Below are 26367 nucleotides of genomic sequence, written 5' to 3'. Positions count from 1 at the left end.
CAACATGTAGGAGGGATGACAAAATAAACAGTTGGCACTCCTAACGCTTAATTTATGGTCTGCCGTATGCCACTAACAGCAGACCTGCAAGCTCACAATGAGGTTGCATCCGAGCCTGTAGATTGGCTACTTTCGGTCAGGTGTGCGACACCATTGCATGACAAAGTATAAGTTGAGCTTCTTCTCCCCCGTGAAAGCCCCCTCCCCTCTTCTGTCTCGGTATTGGCTGCTTCTGGGAGTCAGAGGTTATGTTTCTGGTCCCATAGAGGAAAAGGGCAACGTTACAAGTCCCGTTTCAATTAAGTCTGAGAGACAGATCCTGCTACGTTATTGCTTGGGGGAATAAATGGCACAGGACGACACCATACATCATTCGCTTATATGCAAACACTTCGCCCTAGCCACTGACATTTACTCAATCCTGAGCTATCTACATTTCTCAACTGTGGGCACATTGTAATTTTGTTTTGATGTGCAGCAGAAGCTTTGGGTCAGCACATTGCTTCAGTCAGACTCAGCCAGTGCTGTTGTGCAGCAAAGGAAGGAGGATCTCGGTCCAAATTCTGCACATACTATTTGATCACTGCCACGTTGTCTGTCATACAGAGCTTCCTGAGCAGTGTGAGACTGGGTTGATATATTCACTTGGAGCACAAATGGTACTCTCTTAAGACTTGGTACTAATGTGTTTATTGGCTGAGGAAAAGGACCATCATCTGCATATATAAATACATTTCATGCACCATTTACTACATGTATTTAGGCTGTCACGAAGTCGGCGTTGTGTCATGAACACCTTAAATATTTGATGTTTATCAGGACCTGAGTTTCACAGCCACATGACTGAACTCTGGCATTTTACTTGGAATCACATGGAAGGGAGTGTTGCTTTACTGTATAAATGTGTATTGCACAGGTTGATTTTAGAAAATGAGTCTTATTATAAACAACATATAACAATGACGATCTGTGTCATGTACATTGAAATAAGTCAGATGCACATAACTAAATTAAGATTTGACTTGACTCATTTAAACCTTTTGTTTATTTTAGTGTACCTTGGGGGGAAAAAGCCGTACTGTGTATCCTTAAGAGGGCATAGACTTCAATGCTATTGTTGCCATAACTTGTATGTTTTTAATTAGTAAAATACCTAAATGTATACCTAATACCTAACTGTATTCAGTCATTGGTTTTCGTACAGAATGCGTATCCCCAATGCATTCACTATAAACTTAGTCCTATGCCTAATTGAAAATAAGTGACATACACTTGGGTGCATCTCAACTTTGGACATTTTGTTTTAAACAACTTGAAAAATATTTAATTGTCCCGATTTTAGAAATTGTGCCACATTTGTTTAATTTAAAATACATGTACTGAAGGCCTCACTGATTCATTTCGTACAATTAAAAGTGAGTGGAGGGAGTTGTTCCCCTCTCTTTTAATGTTGTTGTTTTGCTTTGCTTTGCCCACGCTCAGACAGACTATTTTTAAAGCTCCATTTGTCCCAGTGTGCAGCACAGTAAAATCCTCAGTGTTAATCTATCCAATTGTCACTCCGAGAGTTACAAATAAGTTAAACGAACACTCGTGATTTTCACAGTGTGCTACAGTACAGTTTTAGGGAGAACCTGCATTACTCTGGCCTTCCCACAATTAATGGTCTGTGGCGTAACTCCCATTAACACTTTTCTAATGTGACACAAAAAATATGGTTAGCATTATCATTAAGGAAATTATGATGGAGCCGTGGAAAAATCCCATTAGCATGGCTGTCAGTGTTCTTGACATGAGGCTCAGAGAGTTGTGCTGGGTGGGTGTCGCGGGAGCTGGCCGATATCTCCTCTTATTTTCATGGCATATGTGTCTCTCGTGTTGTCATGGGCTGTCTGCCACATTGGAGATGGCCCTCTGATTCACTGGCACCGATTGATTCTCTCTCTCCTTGCTCCAAATGAAGTGATATATAGGCTAATACTTGGCTTATTTGTTTGTTTTTAATCATCGAGCTATACTGTATTACACTGTAAATTGAACTTGAGAGTCTACGAAAGTGTCCTTGTCTGTAGACCCTCACAGTTCCAAATGGATGAATTAACAGAGGAGTTTACCGTGTAATATCACAGTCCTATGACATGACATGACATCATTCTCGATATCTACGTGCTACATTATTGCCACGAGAGGGTTAATTTCTTCACAGCAAACTGCGCCTGTCCTGTGTGTTGCTTACCGTAACGGTATGCGGCGGTTATACAGGAGGATTACAAAATATTATGCAACGTGATTAACATAGCCCTCCATCGCAAATTATTTATGACACTAATCACCAGTTCAAATAATGCTCATTATGAAAGTTATTCGTGTGTGTGTGTGTGTGTGTGTGTGTGTGTGTGTGTGTGTGTCTGTGTGTGTCCGACCCTTCCCCCCCCCCACTTCCCCCGGCCCTAATTGAGGAGGGTTGACCTCCTGACCCGAGCTAAATTGAGTTGCGGTCCCCGTGGCGAGTGTCTCCTTGCCGGTCAGTCAGGGCGGATTACACAGCCATTGTGTTTGCCGCCGTATCGTCCGAAGCGCCTTGTAACCAAGCAGATGAGTCACGCATATCCACCAACACTCAGGGCTCCAGTGGAGGAGTAGGAGCTGCAAGATAGCTGTCGACACACATTCATGCATACACACACACACACACACACACACACACCCCCCTGTGTGCACACGCATCATGCACGCACAGTCGCACACACGTCACACACACACACACACACACACACACACACACACACACACACACACACACACACACACCTGTGTGCACACGCATCATGCACACACACACTCACACACACCTGTGTGCACACACACACACGCATTATTTTGACTCCGATATCTCAACTACACAGTAAAGGAAAAGGATACACAGTCTCATCTTATTAGGGGGGCAAGAACACTTTTTTTTTTAGGTTTGAGTTGTACAGTTATCTTACAAACTCCAAAGGTGGACAAGAATAATCCAAAATAATCACTCCATTGATTGATAATTCACACTCTTTTAGCACACAAATGAACGCAAACAAAGCTGAATCGGACAATAATATTGTTCGATCATGCTCTATATTGAGCGTCACCAAACCCAGTTAACTTCCTGTTGATTTTACTATTTGGATCCAGATCCACGGATCCAGTCCAGGGTTTCTTCCTAATAAAAATGGCAAAATCAACAGCATGTTTGTTGATGCTCTAGTCTATAGTCTATATTTTCTGGATCAACTTTGTTTGTGTTTGTTTACGTACTGAAAGGTTGACTTTGAGAGCTGTGTCATCGTACAATGTAAGTCAATGAGGAGCATAATTTGAATTATCAATTTCTAATCACTGGAGCAATTATTTTAGATTTATTTTGTCCACATTTGGATCATCATGGCAAGGTAACTACACAACCCAAACCTCTACCAAAGTGGTCTTGCCCTTTTTTTGGGTCATTTATGGTGGTGTCACATGGTAAAAATAGATGATGTACAAGCTCACAACGTGTTGCAATTGATGTGTTTTAGACCAGTCATTTTCGATATAAAAAAAGTTAGATTTTCACCTATAATGACATGGAAAACAGGGGGCGCCAGGTTGAAAAACTCGGTGTGCACAAATGTAACCAAATGGACCTGTAACTGCTGTAAGGGTCCATTTGGTTACATTTGGACCTGTAAGGGTCCAACCAAATGGACCTGTAAGGGTCTATTTGGTTACATTTGTACAGGGGTAATTAATAGACCGATTATGACAGATGAGAGTTATAGTGTTTTGCTTACTCATGCCCATTGAATGTCAGTCACGCTGTTATGTGCTGTCACTGCTGTGCACAGATATTGTTGGCTCACACAAATTCAAATGCTTAAGTTTCACCTCACTATCTCAGTATCTCCACATCGCAAGTGCTAGTTTTGCTATTTAAAAAAAGAAAATATCCTAATCTTAAATATCTTAAATAAATAGATGTTTGTGGAATATTTCTGAAACATTTTAACAACACAAATCTTGTATGGAGGTCCCTGCGGGTACAAAATATTTTCAGATGCGTGCCCACAACCAATTACATATTAATTTGGCGGTCACTGCCTGGACTGTACTGTACTGTATCACGGACATCACAATTCACAATACCGTAACAGTTACTACATTTTACATTACAATGTACTAGGGATGTGCCGATGAGACAGATGGCAGATATCGCTATCCGATATAATTAATTTCTGTTATGGCCGATAATGATATAAACCGATTCATTAATTCATTCTGTATTAAAAATAAAATAAAAATTGTTGTCCATTCTGAAAAATGCATGTAACACTGTAACAGGATATCTGCAGGTTTAAGTTAGTCAGATTTAAAGATCTTATATTTAATATTGTGAGCTTGTAGATCTGTCCCAGCTATACAGGTAGTGTTGCCAAGTCTGCTCATTATAAGCTACTTTCTGTAAAGTTGCTTTAAAATATTGGGGGCCCTTGACATGAAAATGTTTGAGAACCACTGCTTTAAAACAACATTCGACAATAAAGTTTGACAGTCAGTTCTAGTTGCTTATTTTAGACTTATGTTTCATAGACCTGATTGCTTGTTGCTCCTTCAGCACAAAATGGCAATCCTGGCCAAAGACGCCAACCCTGTTTGTTTTGATGATTAGCTTAGCACAAACGCTAGCAGGCAGTATGCTGCTGCCGTCATGAATAAATACAGTATTTAGCACAATTTGCTGTCCAACAACTTATGGATATGTGTGGCTGGCTACCATATCATTTTTATAAAGCAGGTAAAGCACTGTTGTGTTGACTATAGGAAGGCTGTCCTGACTCTTTGTAAACAGATACATGACGGTAAGACACAGCAATCGACAGAAGCAATCAATCATCGGTTGTTCATATCGGGGCCGTCTTAACATATTACTAACATCGTCCGATATCGATGTGATTGACGATCGGCCAACCCTAGTATTGTACTGTATAACAGTTACTAAGTTATGTGCATTACAGTATGTGTGTAGTGTATACAGTTACTACGTACAATTGTATGTATGTAGAACAGGCAGCTGTATTATGCAAGTACCTTACACTGTAATGTACATGTATGTCTACATTACAAACACTACATTGTGTACATTACAGTACTATACAGTATAACAGACACTGACTGTCATGTACATTAAATAATGTAATGTATAGCAGACTGTAGGTTATGTATTAAAGTATTACTACATCGTCTGTCGGGTGTAGACCTCATATGTCCAAAACTGTGACTTTTCAGGATTTAAATTCAAAATTGGCAAAAGTAGCAGATCTTCAAGAACAGGTTATAATTTGCTACACAAACTTTATGATATAATGTACATTTTGTCTTTCTACTTCTGATACTTTTGTGTGATGCTGTATTATGTTCTAGCTGTAGCAGGTCATTAATGTACGGAAATCAGGAATGAGTCCGTCATAACTGCCGTTAACATCTGCAGTATAATCGGTTTGTGTGCCACAGCCTCAGCTCACGGCTTCACGTTGCGCCGTTCAGAGTATGGGTTTTATGATCATGTGTAAGTCTCCCATTGGCTTAGGGGCAGCCTAGAGGCAGCCAATCATGTACAAGTGTCCACTACAGTCGCTACTAGAGGTTGTAGCAAATGTAGTCCAGGTGCTTTTCAAGCACCTGGCAAAAAAAGAGGAAAAATTTATTATGGAGATGAGAGGTTTCTGCCCGACAGCGATGGTGCATGTACAACTACATTATGTACACAGTGTTGTATAAAAGACTGTAGGTTATGTACATTATGTACACAGTGTTGTATAACAGACTGTAGGTTATGTACATTATGTACACAGTGTTGTATAACAGACTGTAGGTTATGTACATTATGTACACAGTGTTGTATAACAGACTGTAGGTTATGTACATTATGTACACAGTGTTGTATAACAGACTGTAGGTTATGTACATTGCAGTATGTAGCCTACTGTGTAGTAGACACTTCATCTATATTACAGTGTGACTGTGCACTGTATAACAGACTCTAGGCTATATGCACATTACAGTATGTATTATTATATTGTAGAACACACTACATGTGGCGATGGCCGTATTTGTCCGTTGCATCTTCTTTTGTGTGAAATGAATTCATCCACAGACAGAGTGATGAGGCTTGTCTTGGGGATTGCCAATCACAGTATAATGACACGTGTGTGTGTGTCACTGTGTGTGTGTGTATGTGGGGTATGTTAATTAGTGGCCTTTTAAGGCTACACAGTAAAGCCCTGGGTGCTTATTTAACTCTGAGAGTGTGACAATGGCCCACTCGCAAGGCAATCTTTAAGCTAAAGAGTTAAACTAACACTCAAGATTTTACTGTGCGTGACACTTGTTTTGCGTTATTATTATAATTCCTGCTCCATTTTCTGAAAATCAAAGGAGCCGTGCCAATTTAGCCCCAAGTGTGTTCAGCATTGTATCAGCAAAACCTAGCAGCACAATTACAACATGTCACAGTCAGAGTGACACACACTTCCATGTCAAAAATTAATTAACTGATAGCTGCGGTTGTGTTGAACCGAAATGTATTCACCTTTGGTTACAATCATTATGGTGTGATTAAGAGCTCTACTACACTATATTGATTAATTTAAAACTCATGTACTCATTAACAAAAAGAAAAATCTAATTATGCCTAGATTGTGAATGAAATGGCCGGCTACTGTGAAATATATCATCAAGGGCTTGTCCTTACATGACAGCTGACCTCTCTCTGACCAGTGTCTGCCTGCTTAGCTATCTATTCATTACCCTGCTGTGAGTTGCGAATAAGAGATAATTTGAACTAGAGCGACTATTGCTTAGTTTGAATGGCAAAAAAAATCTTTTAATATGGTCGCAGTGGTAACAAACCGCCAGACTGCACTAATGTTTAAGTTCTGATGGCATTGTAAAATGGAAAATTTCTGCCTCAACTCCCTTATCCCGCCAGCAGGGACGGTAATCAAAACACAAACTCCAGCTCCCTCCACCAATCTCTGATAGAACCATGGGAGATTTATTAGGACCTGGACCCCCCCCCCCCCCCACACACACACACACACACACACACACACACACGCCACATCCTTGCCCATTTAAATGATGCAAGGCTCATCAGCGCCGGAGAAACTCATTAAACTCTCAGGGTGTCAGTCACTGAAGGGTGATTTATACTTAGTTTTGTGCTGTGTTGTACACTGGAAAGGGCAGATCTACAAGCTCACAACAGGTTGTGCTGCGACGCATTGGCTGGCGCATTGTGAGCTTGTAGATCTGCCTTTTTCTTTTGTACAGCCATATATAAATCAGGGATAAGACCTCCATGGACAAGGCAAGGTCTCTGTGATGTCTGGGTACAGACTCTGTGGGACATTCCTCCACTGTGTCCCAGAAATACTATACGTCTCTTCCGACACTTTTGAGACTCTGCTAATTAATTTGCACTAGCAGGCTTATGACTGTTTATTTAGCATAATATTTGATAGTATATAGTTATATACGGTGAAGAGCAAAAAAATATCAGATCTACAAGCTCTGAGAGCTTGTACACTTGATATTTTCATTTTTTTTAAATATATATTTTGAATTGTTGAGTGTTGACCATGTTAGAAAATGTTCACAACACAAATAGGGATGCCAGGTTGAAAGTGGCTAAAGGAATATACTGTACCCTCTCTTGTAGGTCATCTTGAAGCGTTGCTTTTTAAGGGGATTCCTTTACACATGACTGGCGTTCAGTGCTGTTGGCCGGTCAAGGCCTGACAATGAAACACGGTCGCTCTGTCTTTTGCCCGTCTTCACACGGAAAGCGCTCGACACTTTTCCTCTTCATTTCTCACTGAGGTTTGACACCCTGCTCGACATTGACTCAGGCTCCCCTGGGGGAAAAAGGCTCCTGCCACCGTAGGATCCAGCCTTAATTATGCAAAGTACAGGAGACTTTGTGCGATTTTTTAAAAGTGCGCCAGTTTCTGCTTTGGCAGTCACTGCCACGCTCCCCTACTGGGAGGTCCTGTCAGACTCCCCCCTTCCTCTTTGCTCAGGAAAATGAAAGGCTGGATAGAAAAGGCATAATGGAGAATGCATTTCAACTGCAGGGGTGAGATGTAGAGGCGTAGGAACTGACGACAGTCAGACCCTCATTTTGCGTTGAGCAGGTGGGAGACTCTTTTGTTCTCTTCTCGCTGTTCAAATCCATTTAGTTCCATGTAGTTGACAGAACTTTGAACCAGTAAAAAAAGGTTCCCATCTCTGTTCAAACATACCTGTCAAACAAGTCCTGTTTGGCGAGGCTAGTGCTGCCGCCACAAAAGTGATTTGCATGCCATCTGCCTAATGGCAGCGTCATCATAAATGATCATAAAGCTGTCATTATTTAGACAATAGTAGGTTTAAAACGGTCCAAACTATTAAAGGTAGTGCTGCACGATTAATCGAAAAAGATCTAAATTTAGATTCAGACACCTATGCGATCTAAATTTGAGCAAGAATCGTGCAGCATGGTTGGCCAACTTGGCCAATTCAGTTCCTCTTATGTTTTTGCTGCAAGAGAGAGACTTTAAGAGATGTTTAAGTCACTTTGATGTTGTGAAGTTGTTTAAAGCCACAGTAGTTGTCTCAGTAGTTGGCTCCAGGTGCTACATTTTTAATGTAGTCTGCTCAGCAACTAAAGACTAACGACAATAAATATTTTCATGGAAAAGTTTTGAATCGTGTGAGAATCGAAAATCGAGATTCACATGTGGACAAGATTCGTGCAGTACTAATTAAAGGCATGAACAATTTTAAATTTAAAATGATAAATGGTTATGGGATAGCTGGAGTGGATATACCGTGTCCAAGTCTTTCATTTCGCTTTTGCATTTTGTTTTGCATCGCTTATTCAGGTATACTTGATGTTGCACATGTGTACAGCGTAGCGCCGTTTACCCACCATGCAAGGCTTCTCTCTGTAGCAGCCAGGCAGCAAGGTGTTTTTCACTGGGTCACTGTTGACGTTGGGAGGGAGCGTTTCATGGGAGACGTTCATAATTCATCACGTCATTACCCAGTCCAATATGTTATTTACATGGCTGTCTGTTTGCTTTGTTGCCAAAAAAAGGCTTGCATGCATTCCCAAACCACAGGTTTGAACTGTCGAAAGCTGTTGAAATCTCCCGGAGTTTCCATACTGTACGAGAAAAATCTCAATAGTAAATCTTTTTTTTTTTTAAAGGAGGAAAGCTCAAAACTAAACAAAACTTGTTTTTTTCCGCTGTTAACTGTTTCTTCCCTCTCTCTTTTTTTGTTCCCTCGTTTTCTGGCAGTAGAAGACAATGTGACAGAAGACCAGCACAGTCCTGGGCAGACTGCCATTCCGAGCGGTAATGCTCCATTTCATATTTCATCATTTTGGGCTGGAAAAGTGGTGTGTGTGTGTGTGTGTGTGTGTGTGTGTGTGTGTGTGTGTGTGTGTGTGTGTGTGTGTGTGTGTGTGTGTGTGTGTGTGTGTGTGTGTGTGTGTGTGTGTGTGTGTGTGTGTGTGTGTGTGTGTGTGCGTGTGCGTGTGCGCGTGTGCGTGCGTGCGCGCGTGCCTGTCCATTTGCCATTGTGTGCCTGTGTTTTTTTGTCTCTTTCTCTGTGAAACCTGAGTTCACATCACTGTGTCCAGAATGAAATGAAATGTGTTCTGCTCGTGTGTTGCTGTCCCTTTGTGTTTTCGCTCCACTCTGTTGCGCATGTATGTGTGTGCGTATGCGCACGCAAAAGGAAATACAGAGCTGTGTAGAATGCTTGCCCTTTGTGCGTGTGTTAGTATGTCCATAAAAGTTTGTTGTGTTCCTGCGTGCAGGCATGTGTTGTGCACACACGCACGCACGCATGCACGCATGTCTACTTGTACATATACATTATACAGTATGCATGCGTGCAAGTGTGCCTCAGTGCCTAAATTACGTGTGCATGTGTCCTGTTCTGTGTGTGTGTGTGACTGTATGTGCGTGTACAGTATGTGTGTGTGTCTTTGTTTCCCGGGCCCTCTCTCTGTATGATGTAGAATAGAGCGGGCCAGATGAATCTGTCCTGTGTGTGTGTGTGTGTGTGTGTGTGTGTGTGTGTGTGCGTGCGACTGTGTGCATGTGTGTGTGTCTCTGTATGGCCAGATGAATGTGTCCTGTCTTCCTCTCCTGCCATTCACGGTGGCCCTCCAGGAACAGAACGGTAATTCAGGTCAGGCTTGCAGAAAAGCCCCCTCTGAATGAGTCCCGGTCCTGACGCACCGTATACTTTCATTTCATTTGTCTCTGGTAAAGGTTAAGTCTCATGCGTGGTTATTTTAAACCCGATATGGATGGCTTTGCCCAACAGGCTGGGGACCCTGGGTACTCCGCGTCTGCCCACGTTAGTCCGGCTTTTTACCCAAAGCGCTTTTTTGCCCCGTCAAAGAGAGACTTCTATGCAAAGAAGAAAGGGGTTGCATGCATAACCACTTATGCCTATATCCCTTATGCTATACTTATGCCTATATACCTTATGCTATACTTATGCCTATATACTTTGTCATATAATGAATAGCCAAAATAGCAGCTCTATAACAATCATAACTCACAATCCACTGCATCGAAACATGTGAGCATGTAGACTTGCTATTTGCTGTTTTTTTGTGTGACAATTTTGACCTCTAATGTCATGCCCAAAATATAGTTGAAAGAAGTTATAGGTTCTGGCTCTTCTTCTCAATCACTGTGCCCATTATATTAATTTGTTTGCATTACGCCAGGGCTCCACTGCATCCATCGGGCGCAGGGTATGTTCCCCTTTTTCTTTTTCTTTTTTAAAGATATTTAAACAGACAGTAGGCTGACAGGAAACGGGAGAGAGATGGGGGGATGACATGCAGTAAAGGCCGTGTCGGGCTCGGGAGTCGAACCCGTGGCACACTGCGACTGTATTACCAGTCGGGTGCCCAGACGGTTACGCCACCACCTGGGCCAGTATGTTCCCTTTTTAATCAATGAAGGGTGCTCTACTGCCGGCGTTTGCGTTTGGACGGCGTCTGGAGTGGACGCCGGCGTCACCCGTTTGCCCCCGGTTCAGTTTTTGATGCCGTCAGAACGCGACGCGCCCCGGTGTTAGCCGTTGTCCTCTCCTCAACCATGCAGTTTACTGCTGGTCGGGTTCTATATGCAAGATTCTTGCACTCAAAGTGTCCTCAAAAACGCCTGTGGTTTTCTCAGTTCAGGGCACGTACTAAAATGCGCTTGGTATTGCTTATTTGAGTCTAGCCCTCTCCCTTTGTTGCACGCAACCCCATTCTTCCCCGTGGTAATAATTCTTTCATACAATCCAGTGAGAAATGCTACACAAACAATTATCATTCTTAGGAGGACCAGACAAAGCACACCCATGGCCTGCGGCTGCATTCGTTCATTCGTATTGATAGGTATTGGCGTGGGGTGTTGGAAGGAGGTGTGTGTGTGTGTGTGTGTGTGTGTGTGTGTGTGTGTGTGTGTGTGTGTGTGTGTGTGTGTGTGTGTGTGTGTGTGTGTGTGTGTGTGTGTGGGGGGAGGGGGGGCTGCCTCCTTGGCGCCGGTAACCCCAGCTGAGGGTATGAAGGACTGGGCAGAAGAGGCAAGACTTTGCCGTCGGAGACCTCCTGTCATCCAGAGCCAAAGCAGAGCTAATGAGTGTGCCTGATTACAACGACCCCCTCAGACACATGCCTCTCCTCCCCTCTCTCCCCACCACGTCCCTCCTCCTCTGCCACCTCCGTCTCCAGAGTGAGGGGAGACAGCCGCCACATGATCGATGTCTGCCTGTGGAGAAATCAGGGGGGCGCACAAATTAATTTCTCACTTTCCTTCATTTGACTTCGTCTTGACTGATTTATTTTTTAACCCCCCTCTCAAGATGCTTCGCTTGACGAACGGTCGATGAGACAGGAGCAGTTTGCGGGACTAAAAAGTTTGGAGATTTAGCTCCACCTCAAGAAATGTCACTCTTGGGGCGCCGTTCGTCGGAAAACGGTTATCCCGGCAGCCAGTGGTTAGAATACAGCTGGAATTAGCTGCTTTAATGTGGAACGTGAAGCCATGGCAAAATATATAATCAAATAAAGTTCACCTGCTTTTCGTGCATTTAGCCCTTTGATTGACGGCTACAATAGCCATTAGGCTCCTGACAAACTCTTAATCATGGTCGTTGAGAGCTGCCTCGTATAAGCAGACCCCCAGTTGTGTCATTCTGTTTGTCTGCTAGCGTTCTGCAGGTCCTGTATCCCTATTTCCTCATTCACGTTTGATACACGTTAAGGCACAAGGGGAAATGCTAACAAAAGAGTATAGACAGTATTCTACTTGGTGTGTAGAGGGGCAGGAACAGTGTGATATCTGAGATTTAATGAGGCAGCGTGCCTTTTTACCCGGAGAGTGTCGAGCAGGCTTAAGATCCGCAGCTTGGCTTCACCACCGTGCTGCCTGTGTGTAATTATAACCACATGCTCCTTGCTCTTTCTACTCTCTTTTTATATATATGTTCCTTTCTTTGCCTCCCTTTTTTCTTTCTTTCTTTCTTCCTTTCTTCTTTTGTTTTTCTTTTCGCTGCTGCGGGGTCTTGTTTTTTGGGGGTCTGTTTTTTATGCGGAAGCGTGTGTCAGGCAGCTCCGTCAAAGTGGAGTGGACTGAGGCAATGGGAAGTGTTTTTGGAGAGATCTGAAGGGCTGTCTGTCTGGATGGCGAGGTGGCGTACAGCTTTTAGCATGGTGCGTAGAGAGCAGTGCGTCGTCTGAGGCAGGGGATCTGGGCTGAGGCAGAGCCCCACAGATCAATGCACTGCAGGGCTCACTCACTACAGCATGGAAGGCGGAGGAAAGAGGCGACTCTTTTCACTCCCCAACACTTCAGAAAATCGTATTCTCTATTATTAATTTCCTTTGTTGTTTTACTGCACTAATGGCGTGGCGAGGCGCTTTGGTTCAATATTATCACTCTGTGAGAGCGAGAGAGAGAGAGACGGAGGCAGGAAGAGGGCGAGAGAGAGGAAGAGAGAGAGAGAGAGAGAGAGAGAGAGAAAGCAGACGAGAGAGTGTATTTGATACGTTGATATCATGTCTCTCGTTCGGTTGCTTTGATTTCCTTTTTTTTTTGTCCTTCATCCTTTTTTCGGTACAAAGGTTTGAGTGGTGAATGTCTGATGCCATCTGTGATGGTACCTGTGATGTTATGTTATGGTGCAACCCTCATGTAGTGCTGCCTGCAACCTGTGTTGTTTTTTTTATTGTTTGGTATTCCACCTCCTGTAATTGTTTGGCATATTCTCTCTCTGTTGTTTGCACTGCGCCATCGTACTCTCAGCATGCGTCGTGCGATGTTCATGGATATATTGTTGATTCGTGGCACATAAACTGAGAAAATATAATTTCTGTTAACATGCAGATTTAATGCATAATGTAGTGTAAAGTGTTCCATCGTGGCCTTCGTTTTCATTCTCTATTTTGCCTTCCACAAATAACCGTTTGTCTTGAAAGGTGTGAAATGCGTTTGTAACTATTCCCTTAAGGTGAATAGGTGTGACTCAAATCAAATTTAGATAACAAACCATTATGAATAACGAGTCCCTCTCTTTCTCGAAATGTGCGACGACTGTTAACAGTCAAGCTCACTGCAAGCCTCATCGCCGGATCGTGGCATTCTTTAATGATGGGGGGGATCAGTGGATGTGACGGGCTAAGTGGCGAGCCCCAAATCCCATCCACACAGAAGAGGATACACTCCGAGGCACACGTGGTATTAGGATGTAGTGTGTGTGACCTATATATGGGCGCGTGTTCGCTTTGCAAAAGTTTTTTAGATTTTTAAATAATGAGGTGCCGGCAACCGTGTGAAGGTTATTCAATCTTAATGTCCTCCTATTTCTGACAGCCTCCCTCACTCTGATAAAGGAGAGCGCACACCTTTGATCAGGCCCGCCGACATGTGTCGACAGAAGCTGCTCGCTGGTTAAAATAAATTCTTAATTTGAACGTGGGGGAGGTGGGTGGGGGGGTGGGGGGGGGGGGGGGGGGGGGTGTTCGCCAGGGAGGGGGCATCATATGATCAAGATCTCTGGGAAACAGTGGGGGAAAGAGGAGATGGGTGAACGGGTAATGATGTATTTCATAGTATAAGACACGGGCTGAGCCTTGTTGGATCCAGATACAGTATGTCTTAAGGGCAGGAGAGAGCCCTCTGTGTATTGGGCTGGATTTGAATGTACATACGTTAGAAAGGACTGAAATTAACCCAGTGGTGCTTTAAAAAGAAAGAGACTAATATATTACTTTTGTAATGTTGCAATGGCATAAGATCGAAATAAACCATGAAAAGAAAACACCTGTGTGAACTGAGTGGTGCAGGCTGCTCAACAACACCGCTGCAGTTCTAGTTCTAGTGCTCGCTGTATACGGCCCTTTTAGGCTGCTCAACAGTGCCACTTTAGTTCACCCAGTGGTACTGCAGCTGTTCGTACCCCAGACAGAGAGACGGACAGACAGACACGGCCAGTCATCAGAGCGATTAGGCACCGCTCAAAAAATTACACTTTAAATTACAACGTTCTATGTACCAATTTTGTTTTCAAAGACATACAATGACTCATTAGTCATTAGTAATTATAATGAGTAGTAATGATTACCGGTGTCGGTTGGATAATAAGCCTAGACCCAAGGCAGAGTACTTACGTATAGTCTGGGACAAGTTGGGAGGCAAGTGGAGTGCTGGTAAGCTCGATCCTAGCAAACAGACACCACGTCGACCCTATTCTGATTCTGGTAGTGGGATACAATATTGGTTTAATTGAAACATACATAGTATGACTTTAACTTTCATGTCCCTTTCCCTTGTGCTTGTACATTATTATTATTAGTATTAGTATTAATATAAAAATAACTTTTTTTAAATGGGGTGTAAGCCATTGTTTCCATGGGTTAACATTGCGGTTAAGCTGAGCGTTCTCTTCATAATGGACATTATGGTAAATTGTGACATGCTAGCAGCTAGAGCTTTGCCAGGCTGTCTCTCTCTCTCTATGTCCCCAGTGGTCTCGGTGTGGGGCCAGACAGTGGGGGGGCGTCTCTGCTGGGGACCGTGGGGGCCCCGGTGGGGCTGCGGAGAGCAGAGAGGAGAACATCAATTAAAACGTTATAAATATTTAAGGGCAGAAATATTCAATAATATAAAGGTGGGGGGTCAAGATGAAAGTTGGCGGTATGATAAATGTCACCAGGCAGCCATAAGAGACAGACAGGAGCCTGGATGATGGATGGATGCCGACGCAGACATGATAGTAGACGGGCGGAAAAGATGTCAATCACGTTTGTGTTTTTTTTTTCCCCAGCCTCTTTGCATGTAATATCAATCGGCTTTAATCCATCTAAGAGGTGATTTATCTTTAGAAATTATGCACTCAGATCTTTATTAAATTCCCTCGTAAATAATTAAATTTCCTTAATATACCCATCTGGATGATCGTCTGTCTTGTGTGTGTAGTAGGTTTAACCCCACCTCATAATTTCCTCATCGGAATATGGATCAGTGGTCAATATATAGTTCCCGGGGAGACCCCAACTTAACTATATTTTTATGAGCAGAAATGAAATGCAGCTGAAATTCTTTCAACACATGACCCGACCCCCTTCTTTCCCTCTCCATATTCCGTGTGTGTGATTGTCAGCCATCCTAAGCATGGCGGTATCGATCCGCTGTCCAGCCTGTAGAGACTGGTAGCCGAGGATGTCCTGATCTGATGGATTACTGTATGAGGCCCAGAGGCACAGGAACCTCAGTATTGACGTGGACTCTTTAACCCATTTTGGGCGGGAACCCCCTTTTGGTGTTTCAAGCATTATGTCATACTCTAGCTATTGAAAAATAGCAGATCTACAAGTTCATAGTGGCGCGCTACGAGCTTGTAGGTCTGCTATTTTTGAAAAATCGTGAAAATGTGGTGCAAATCTTTTGATATATATATTCTTTCAGAGTGAACGTTTTTAACTCAAACGTTTGCTTCTGGGGGAGTCCCATATGGAACAACATATTTTCAGGTGGGTGGTCGGCGGCCAAATACATATATTTTTGGGGGTCCTTGACATGAAACTGTTTGAGAACCACTGACATGGGGTTTTTCAGAAAACTGACAGATTTTAGAAGGCATTTGTAGAATCTTTTCTCCGGTCAAAATCGGTTAATCCCAGGGTTGGACGTGACCTTCCCTTGTCAAGCCCACCCGACTCCGACTCCCCCCCCCCCCCCCCCCCCCCCCCCCCCACACACACACACACACACACACACACACCCCCCAAACGCGCAAGCAGTTTACTCTTCCAGCACCGGCAGCAACAACACTGGTGCATCATGGGCGGTTGGTTGAGAGCACCGACTTGTCTTTAGATCCACTGGACACAGCAGCTTGAACTTGAGCGGTGTTGTTGTGTCGAGAGGAAAGAAGGGATAGCGAGAACTGAAGGATCAAGCTGGGAAATAAGTAGCCCGTGTCTTGGGTTCGTGCACATCTTATTCATGATTTAACATTTGACTTGTTCGTTACGTGTTTTGTGTCACACTGAAACTTCTGAGCACACATAGTGTAGGTGTATATACCTTCCAGACAAATGTTAAAACCGTTAACATCATCAAATCTTTAGTGCACGAAAGCTTTTTTGATACTACTAATGTCAATAAATCATCTCTTTTTCAGTAAGCTGAAATATTATGCAAATAGATGATGATGTTATAAAGTCCCAGTGTAAAACACACCAACGTCTTGACCACCAGCTGCTAGAGGAAGCCTGTGAAAACACATGAAGCTTTCACAGAATATTTCAAAGCACATTGTGAATCCTCTTGTCTTGCATGAGTTGTGTGGATGAATCATTACTGTAAGTCTATATTGTGTGGCTTCTGGCCCCAGTCAAAAAAGCGTCCCGTGCACCCCACCCCCACCCGCCCCAGAGCGAAGGGAGAGGGCCTGCATCTGTGAGGATCGGGTTGGGGATTTTCATTTTCTTGAAACACCTTCTGTTCTGTTCTGCGTGGTCCCACAGGGGACCACAGCGCTGATATTTTTAGAGGGCATGTTCCGAGCGCCTCCGTCGCCAAGAGGGAAGGACAATGGAGGGTGTGATGTTACATCAATACTTGGCCGCGAGTGGGGGGGGGGGGGGAGTAAAGGGAAAAATCCTGGGTGGCCTTGATGAGTTCTGGAATGCCTCAGTCCTCCTCGAGGAGTTCCACGCTCCGTAAGAGCACCCTACAGAAATGAGGACTTAAAATGGCCGCCCCGTGTATACATACGGGCCCTGCTCCTTGGCAGACTCTGCCACGCACCGGTGCAGCAGCTCTCCCTCCGTGTCCTTAGGCAGTGTTAACCGTGTGCTAGGCAAAAAAAAAGAAGCAGGCCTCCTAATGTTCCCCTCCAGAGTTTTGGGACATGCTGAGGAACACTGGCAGCAGCGGGGCTCAGTCAAAATGGCTGCCGGTGAAGTACAGGGCTCCTCTCCCCCACAAAGCTTTGGGAACTAAACTAGTGGGGCATGATTGTTTGATTGTGAGTATGGCTTTGTAATCAGTCTTATTGTGCTGAAGTGTGATGGTCACAGCAGGGGAGAGAGGGGGCTGCAGGCCATGCTGCCTAATTACAATATGCTGATGCTAGCTAGCTGCACACACATTTCTGTTGCTCTGAATCAAGATGCTTAAGGTGTGCTACCAGTGGCGCCGTCAGGATGGAAAAGGTGCGGGGACATTATTTGGGGGGGGGGGGGGGGGGGTGTCATGACTCATTATTGTGTATTAGCTGACACCTTGATCGAGTTGAGAGTTGAGACTAAGAGCAAAGTGCAGCTACGTATGCAGCCAATACACGACTATTGTGCAGCAAAATGAAAATGGTGCTAGACCATGGCATGCACCTTGTGCCGGTCGGGAAAACTAAATAAATAAGTAGACCAGGCATCCACCAATAGTGCGGGGACATTCAGACCCAAATGACTCCCCCTCCGGCGCTTATGTGTGTGCTGCTACCGACGAATGACGCAGGTTTGTCTTGGCCATCGTTATGTCACTGCCTCGTACACCTGCAGACCTTTCTTCCTGTCGGGCTGGTAGTTTGTAACCTAATGCCTAGTGCCAGTTCAAGGCAGTCCATCGCCAACCCCTGGCACTGCTACACACAAAGCCAACAAGAGACAAAACTGCAGATGGATTGAAGAATATTGATGTGCGCGACCCGCGGCTGCCTGCGAGCAAGGCTGAATAATTCAGAGAATTGTGTCGTGACAACAGTCTTAACACAGCAATCTCGCTTTTGTGTGTGTTATACTGTGCTATGCTTTTTTACACCAGTAGTACTGGGCCTCAATGTCTACATCATATGGCTGGGGCTTTCTCCGTTGTCGGACAACCGACTGATGCAATTCAGCACTCCGGTGGTGGAATTTCATATTTCTTTAGTCCAACCAAAGCTGCAATCCTGGATTTATTAACTACAAATATTCCCATCAGTCTAGTTTCATATACTGAAGTTTTGCTGTGGTGCAGCAGTGGCAAACACAACTTAAAATCATTTCTAATAACAAGAGGTGTGTGTTTTTATGTGTGTGTGCGTGTGTGTGTGTGCGCATGTGCGCATGTGTGCATGCACGTGTGTGCACCGCGTGTGTTTCTTTTTGTGCGTGCCATCGCCGCGAGGTCTCGGAGCATGTGCCTGTGCATGGCTTCACCTGCCCACTAGTTCTGTTATGGCGTGGAGTGGTTGAGTTACAGAAGCTCAAATTGAACCTGCATTTTTATTACAGCCTTTTATTATTGTTTTTATTAAATCCGCAGTCTAGAAACCCATTTTATTGTCACCCAGAGGGGAAAGTCTAGTGCCTCGCGCCATGCAAGGGGGGGGGGGGGGGGGTGACCCTCGTCTGACTATGTGTGGCACTGTCATTTCCAGTGGTGTAAAAGTAACTAAGTACATTTACTTTTTTGAGGTATTGTACTTGAGTGTTGTCAATACTTCTACTTCTATTCCACTACATCTCAGAGACAAATGTTGTTAATTTACTCCACTACAATTATTTGAAAACTTTAGTTACTAGTTACTTTGTAGATTTTGATTATTATTACAAAACATACACAACAACCACTTATACAAGCCGATCTACAAGCTCACAATGCATTGTGGGCTTGTAGATCTGCTATTTTCGAAGAATTATTTTATCCATTTATGAAAACTGAGAAATGGGACATTTCTGATACCAATACTTTTGTACTTTTACTCAAGTAAATGTTGAATTCCGGTCTCGTAACTCGTAGTATTTCTACATTGCACTATTGATACTTTTACTCTTTAAAGGCAAGTGCTTTTCTCCCACCACTGACCGGTCCTTTCCCTTGTGGCATCCCGTCGTTCCAGATCCAGAGAACGGCGCCCTTGAGAGGCCGGCGGATGATGGCGTTGGAGAGGCCGCGCGTCGTCTGAGGAGGAAGAGGAGGCTGCTCTCGCCCGAGGAGGAGGAGGAGGACGACGACGACGACGACGAGGAGCCGGCGCTGCACAGCTGCGACAGCTGCCGGCAGGTGTTCGAGTCGCTGAGCGATCTCACCGAACACAAGATTAATCAATGCCAGCTGACAGGTAAACAACGCTCAGCCCACCGAGCCCTTACCTCTTCTTCTTCTTCTGTCCCCGGCTCACACTCTCTCACTCTCTCTCACTCTGCCACTCAGCGGCTCTGTGTGTGTGTCTGTGACTCTCACTCCCACTCCGTGCCTCGTCGCTAGAGAGTATGCCGCACCGCATCACCGCATGCCGGGGTGCTCCGCACACACACCGAGGGGAAAGCACCCGAACGACACCACTCACTATACCGATGACCTTGGACCATTTCCAACCGTTAAGCGCACTCGCATGCACACACCGCAGACGCGCGCGACACGCCGCACACAAATAGTGCGTACGTGCGTACACACACCTGCACAATCGCATCCCTCCTTATGGTCGTATATTATGGTCTCTGAGCCAACAGTCTGTCTCTCGAGAGACATACTGTTGGCTCACACAGTTTTCAAATCCATCCATCCATCTTCAACCGCTTATCCGTAGTCGGGTTGCGGGGGAAACAGCTCCACCAGAGAGAGTTCAATGTTGAAAATGAGTGGTATTCCCCTTTTTAAGTGGTTAAGAGTGTGTTCAGGTAGTCCGACCAGGAAGTGCTGCAGTCCAGTCGACACACACACACACACACACACACACACACACACTCTACAGGGCCGGACACACACACACACACACTCCACCGGGCCGGGGGACACATACACACTCCACCGGGCCGACACACACACACACACACACACACACACACACACACACACACACACACTCCACCGGGCTGGGACATACACACACTCCACTCCGGGCTGGCACAGATCTCCTGGGAGGCCCATAGCTGGTCCAGTGGCGGCCAGGGATGCTAGCTAACTGCTAATAACACTGAGTGGGGCTGAGAAGAGGGAGAAAGGGTGCCATTGGCAGACTGTGTCATTGTCCTGCTGATGGATGAATGAGGCTATAAATACCCTGACAAGGTGGCAGACAGGACTAATGATGTGAGCTGAAGGTTTCCATGTGCTTCTCCTGCTCCTGGTGTCCTCCTTTACACGTCCTGATGGGCCCATGTCGAGAAGAGAGCCATCTGACACACATTTCACAATGTTTGGGCACGGACCACATCTGTTTCTTTCTCTCTCTCTCTCTCTCTCTCTCTCTCTCTTTCTCTGTGTGTGTGTGTGTGTGTGTGTGTTTGTCTGTCTGTCTGTCTGTCTGTCTGTCTGTCTGTCTGTCTGTCTGTCTGTCTGTCTGTCTGTCTGTCTGTCTGTCTGTCTGTCTGTCTGTCTGTCTGTCTGTCTGTCTGTCTGTCTGTCCCTCTCTCTCTGTCTTTCGTACTTTCAAAGGCAGAACATAAGCAGGGTAACATTTAACGAGGCTGTTTCTTGTGTTTTAGAGTAGCTGTGTGTTGTCTTAAAAGTAAATGCAGACCACTGCTCAATAAAAAGGCCAGCACAGCCTCTGCTCTGTTTACGTTCAAGCATAGTTGGATTTCATACTTTCTGCTGCCCACAACCATGGCCTACCACAAATTATAGGGAAGGAATGGTTCTGAGTGGTCTCTGATTTCCAAACAACCAAAAAGATATCCCACATGAGTTTTTACAAAGATTTTCCATTAGCTGGAAGCCTGCGTGCGTGCGTGCATGCGTGCGTGTGTGCGTACGTGCGTGCGCGCGCATTTGTGAGTAGAAATGTTTTGAGACGCCATTATTATTACATGCAAGTGTGAATGTACATGCCTACGTGCACCACTGTGTGTTCATGCGTGTGCTAATTTAGGCGATTCTCACAGTACTTTAAGGTGTGAGAATCTATTTAATGTCCACATTCATGTTATCCCAACAAAACCATTCCTTGGTTTGAGTGGAATTCCCTGCCGCCTTTTTTCAGGCCATCACGCCACGCCAATATTGATTTGAGGACATATTGTGGCTGGCATTCCAATGAATACATAAAGGCCATTATCTAAGACAGGTGGGGCAGGTCCTCGCCGTGATGGAGTAAAACCCCTTATTCTTTATGGTTAATATGCAAGTATATGATGAATAGTTATTACACTTAATTGGCTAAGAGTATACCCGTCATGACTGCAGGCCTGTCTTTTATGCCGTTTTGTGCTCTGATTGTGACCAACTCCATATTAATTTTTTTCCCTCTTCATATAATTAAGGCAGCCCTTTATAAATGTCAATCTTACGGACAAATAACTCTTAATTGCTCAATGGTGAAAAGGCGCCGTTTGGAGACGAGCCCCTGTGGAAGGCAAACAAAAGATTCTAATTGCCATTAGGGTATTGTGATTGTGCAGAAACACTCTATTAGCATTCAAACACAGTGGGAGAAAAGAAACTTCTAGACGGCATACTAAGTACTCTGCGTGTACGTGTGTGTGTGTGTGTGTGTGTGTGTGTGTGTGTGTGTGTGAGGGTGTGTGTGTGTGTGTGTTTTTGCGTGTTTGCTGGAAAATGGGAGGAGATTTCCTATGTGGCGTTATGTAGACATCCATGACCAATTAATCTGACTTACATCAAGCCTCTGCTCGCAGATGGATCCTTTATTAAAACCATTTTCTAATCAACCACGAGCACCTGCTAAATTCTCCCATTTCTCCATTCTAAACGTCTCATTTTTGTTAAACAAATTGCCGAGCTTGACTGTAACAAATCTGCATATGGAGATTTACGTGCGATTCTCCCCACAAAACATGTCTGGCGTCCCAGCTGATTCCCCCCCTACGTGTACACCAACCATGGACTCACTCGTGCAGACAGACGAGCATGCGATGCACACACACAGACACACAACCTCACATGCACTCTCGTCCCGTCCTTCTGCCTCTGTGCTGCTACAGTGCTATGATCCATCCCACATGGCCACAGTACAGTATACAGCCATCTTAGCATCAATAGCAATAGTGATACAAAAGTCTTAATAAACAAGACTCGGGCAATACGTTTGACCACACCCAGTAGACACAGCCGAGGAGAGAAAGATGTTACATGTCACCCCGATCAATTGCAGCCATTGTCTCCCCCACCCGCCTCCCTACTGGCCGAGGTATAACACCTTTCTGTGCACTTAAGCCGCGACCACTGCAGTGCGCTAAGGGAGCGCAAGGGTATGGATTGCCTCGTGTCCCCGATGCGATCGGTGCTATCGATCGTGCTAATGCCGGACTGCGGAGGAAGGCGAGAGCCTGAGAGAAGGGAGAAGGAGGGAGAGAGAGAGAGAGGGAGAGTGCTGCAGGAATGCATCCCTAGGGAGCCCGTCTTGGGCTGGGGCAGGGCTTCAGGAATGCTCCCCAGGAGACCCTCGCCGAAAGCCGGGGCAGGGCTGGAAGAATGCTCCTCTGGAGAGTTGAGAGTGGAGGCAAGCTGGGGCAGGGCTAGAGGAATGTTCCCCCAGAGCACCCCTCTAACTCTGGGGCAGGAGCGGAGGGGCTCCGGGGAAGGGTGCGGGGGGACGGGACGGTGGGAGTGCACTCCCCCCCCCGTCCCCCCTCCGGCTCCAGGATGGCTGCGGATCAGGTTTCCGTGTGGGGATCAGCATCCTGCCGACAGGGCTTTAGGCTGCCCTGGGGAGGAGACAAGAGGCCGGAGGCACTGCTATTCCACAGGCCTCTCCAAAAACACTTCGTAAATGCTTTGTCTCACTGTTTCATTGTGTTGTCTGACTGTACAGTCTCGTATTGTTACCCATCCATTGCAGAGAAAGTGCATACGGTTTGTCTTTTGTTCTCGGATGACACTCAAGTTCAAGTTCATATGCCACATATGAGATTGAAGAACGGTAGGCAGGAAAGCATGTGCTCTCAATATGTTGGCCCAACAAAATATCCTGCAACTTTCATTTCCACGTCGGTTTACTTGCCCACATTGTAAACAAAAATAACACCTCCAGTGCCAGAATTTAATTCAAAAGATTGCATTTTCCACCTCCCTTTCTTCGCTTGCAGCTCTCCCAGTCCAAGCCTCTGAAGGCATTTGAATAGTCCTGTGCACACATGGGCTGTCAGCCTGGTGGCCATTCTTTCATTACGGGCCCCTGCTCCCTTGAGCAACACCTTTTCTTGTGTCCTTCACTAGAGGAGGGGCATGGCTGCTCCCCCCGGAGAGATCTGTGGCCTGCTATTTTAACCCTCTGCGAGATGACCTTTTTAATAAGTGTCTTTCTCTGTTTTCCTGCCGGCCACTGTGCGAGCAAACAGAGCATGTCTTCTGCTTCCCTCAGATAAAGGAATCAATCAGAGTGGGTGCAACAGAGAGAGAGAGGGACGAGAGAGAGATAGAGAGAGAGACAGAGAGAGAGAGAGAGAGAGAGTGCAAAAAAGATCTGGGCCATATGGATTTATATTATGTAGATTTTCCTTTCTCTTCCCTGTAGACATTTCAAAATGCATTCTGCTTCAATAAAGTACATTTCAGACTTATGAGAAAAATACCAATGAGATGGTGCACATTAATGCTCCGTGAGAAACAATAATAACATCCCTCCTCGATAGAGATGTCGTTCATATCATTGAATGAACGTAGACAATGTTGGATATGAAGAACTCAAATGTGTTTTGAGGGCGACCACATTTTTGTTATTAAATCTCCATTGACTTGTTTTCCTCCTTTTGGTTTTTACCACGACATGTTTGTTTGAAGCATACGCAGCTCATTTGCATGAAGTCTTTGGGTCAGAAAGCAATGGAAATATTCAGTAAGACCCACAGCTACGAATAAACTGTTGGCAGGCCATGTTTTCTGCTAACTTGTTTCCAACGACTTCCAATTGGTTATACTGGGGGATTTTCTTTTTTTATACTTCTTCTCAACCAACTTCGTGTATTGATCCAACAGCTGCCTTGTGGCTGCCGAGAAGAATGTGCCGTTCTGCAAAGAAGACTGTATTTGGCTTTAAAATAAAAGGGCCTCACATACGAGAGGAAGGCAACGCGAGCGAATAAGGCCTGATTAGCCGATCGCTGAGCCGATGGCGTTCATCAGAAATTCAGCTGCGATTTTTTTCCTTCCCCCTGCCGGGGCGTCTTGCGACATCCTAGTACAAAGAGCAGCACACTGATTACAAGGCTTTGAAAAGGGAGAGAGGCGGTCAGGGGAGACTAGCGACTTCTGGCACAACGCAGCCACTGAAAAGAGACCTCATGCTAGAGTGAGCTCTCAGAATTGAGCTCGAGTTCTCGTGTGTGTGTGTGTGTGTGCGCGTGTGCGCGCATTACTATACTTGTGAGACAAATGCTCCTACAAGAATATTATAATTTGAGAAAAAATTTGTTTTGTTATGGTTAAAAAGATAATGGGAGTTGGGCTTACAATTAGGAAAAGATTCAGGTTGGGGCTAGGGTTAGGCTTAGACATTTAGAGGTAAAGTTATGCCACCGGAAATAGCTTTTTTCAGCCTTTAGGGTGAGGAAAACACTAAATAATAATGGACAAAAGGGTAAATAAAATGCATTTATAACATTGTCTTCCTAAAACGTTGATCGTCCTCACATATAGTGTGTGTGTGTGTGTGTGTGATTGAGTCTCTGAGATGGAGACAGAGTATTAAAGGAGGTGTGTTTGACTCCGCGGTGCAGCATCCCTGTGTGTTTCCCCTCGGTGCGACGGAGCCAGTGCGTTTCCCCTCGGTGCGACGGAGCCAGTGCGTTTCCCCACGGTGCGACGGAGCCAGTGACGTTAACGGGAGTGTCATTAGGAATTCAAAGCGTATGCCCTCGTGAGGACGCCCTCTTCCTCCCACTCCCGCGTGCCTCGCTCGCACCGCACACATTATGCACCATATAAAGTATTTATTGGCCTTTGTCAGACGAGGGCCTGTTTTTTTTCCTCCCCGGCGAAAGACAATCGAGAAATATAAGAAACGAACGACGCAGCAGCTCGATCGCACCGTTTTGTTTGGGCTCGGGCTCTACGTCTGTGTGTTCAAGGCGGACACGACGGTACCGCGGCCAGCTGTGAGACTCCCCCCTGCCTCCTCCATATTCACACTCCTCTCTTTATCTTCCCTCACTCATTTTGCTCCCGCTTCGGTCCGTCCTCCACTTAATCAAACAAACACATAACAACGCACACATGCAGCACCTGCATGCTTGTACACTTTGCATTGTAGATGACACGTAATTCATCACCCGAGGGGCTAAATACACGCTGTGTGACTCCATGCCGTTGACCTCTTTCTTATAGGTAGGCAGCCGGCATGGCAGATAGGATGACAAGTGGACAAAACACAGATCATCTCGTGTAATCTCAGCGTTGTATGACCTGGGTGGACTGATATCAGATGCAACACACCGTTATTAGTTCCCTCCTCCTCCTCCTCCGCGACATATTATCTTTCTCGCAATGAGTCACCTCAGTATTGTGACAAGAACCATGGCCAGGGTGCTGCTGGTGTCTCTGTTCCTCTTACTCATCTCTCCCTCTCTCTCTCTCTCTGTGTCTCTGCCATGCTCTTTGTTCACGCTCTCCTCCTCAGCCTTCAAGTCTTTCTCAGCGGCAGAGGCAGAAGAATGGCACATTAAATCTTAATAGGACTGCGTCTGGCCGTGTTGAATTGCAGAGCGTGTTAAGCCGGCGCTTTCCTCCCCCTTGGCACGCGCTCGTGGAAGTGGAAAACAATTGAATAAAAGAAACCGCTCCCTCGCTCTGTAACACCAAGTGACTTTGGCTGCTCTGCTGCCGAAGCCGTGAAACA

At 45.2% G+C, this 26367-nt stretch overlaps 1 protein-coding gene across 1 annotated transcript in view; it reads left to right on the top strand.

The window, feature by feature from the left end:
* The window catches only part of znf521 (zinc finger protein 521), a gene marked incomplete at its 3' end in the record, with an annotated part of 65185 nt that overhangs the window by 3399 nt on the left and 35419 nt on the right, over positions 1 to 26367 (top strand). The window contains exons 3-4 of the mRNA XM_083782705.1: positions 9363 to 9419; positions 19471 to 19692. Coding sequence (XP_083638831.1) covers positions 9363 to 9419; positions 19471 to 19692 — 279 coding nt within the window. The remainder of the gene's footprint in view (positions 1 to 9362; positions 9420 to 19470; positions 19693 to 26367) is intronic.

Source organism: Protomyctophum parallelum (assembly GCF_964188405.1).
Source record: "Protomyctophum parallelum genome assembly, chromosome: 14".
Classification (NCBI taxonomy): Eukaryota; Metazoa; Chordata; class Actinopteri; order Myctophiformes; family Myctophidae; genus Protomyctophum; species Protomyctophum parallelum.
The sequence above is the reverse complement of the archived record's forward strand: the minus strand, read 5'-3'. Positions and strand labels throughout refer to the sequence as shown.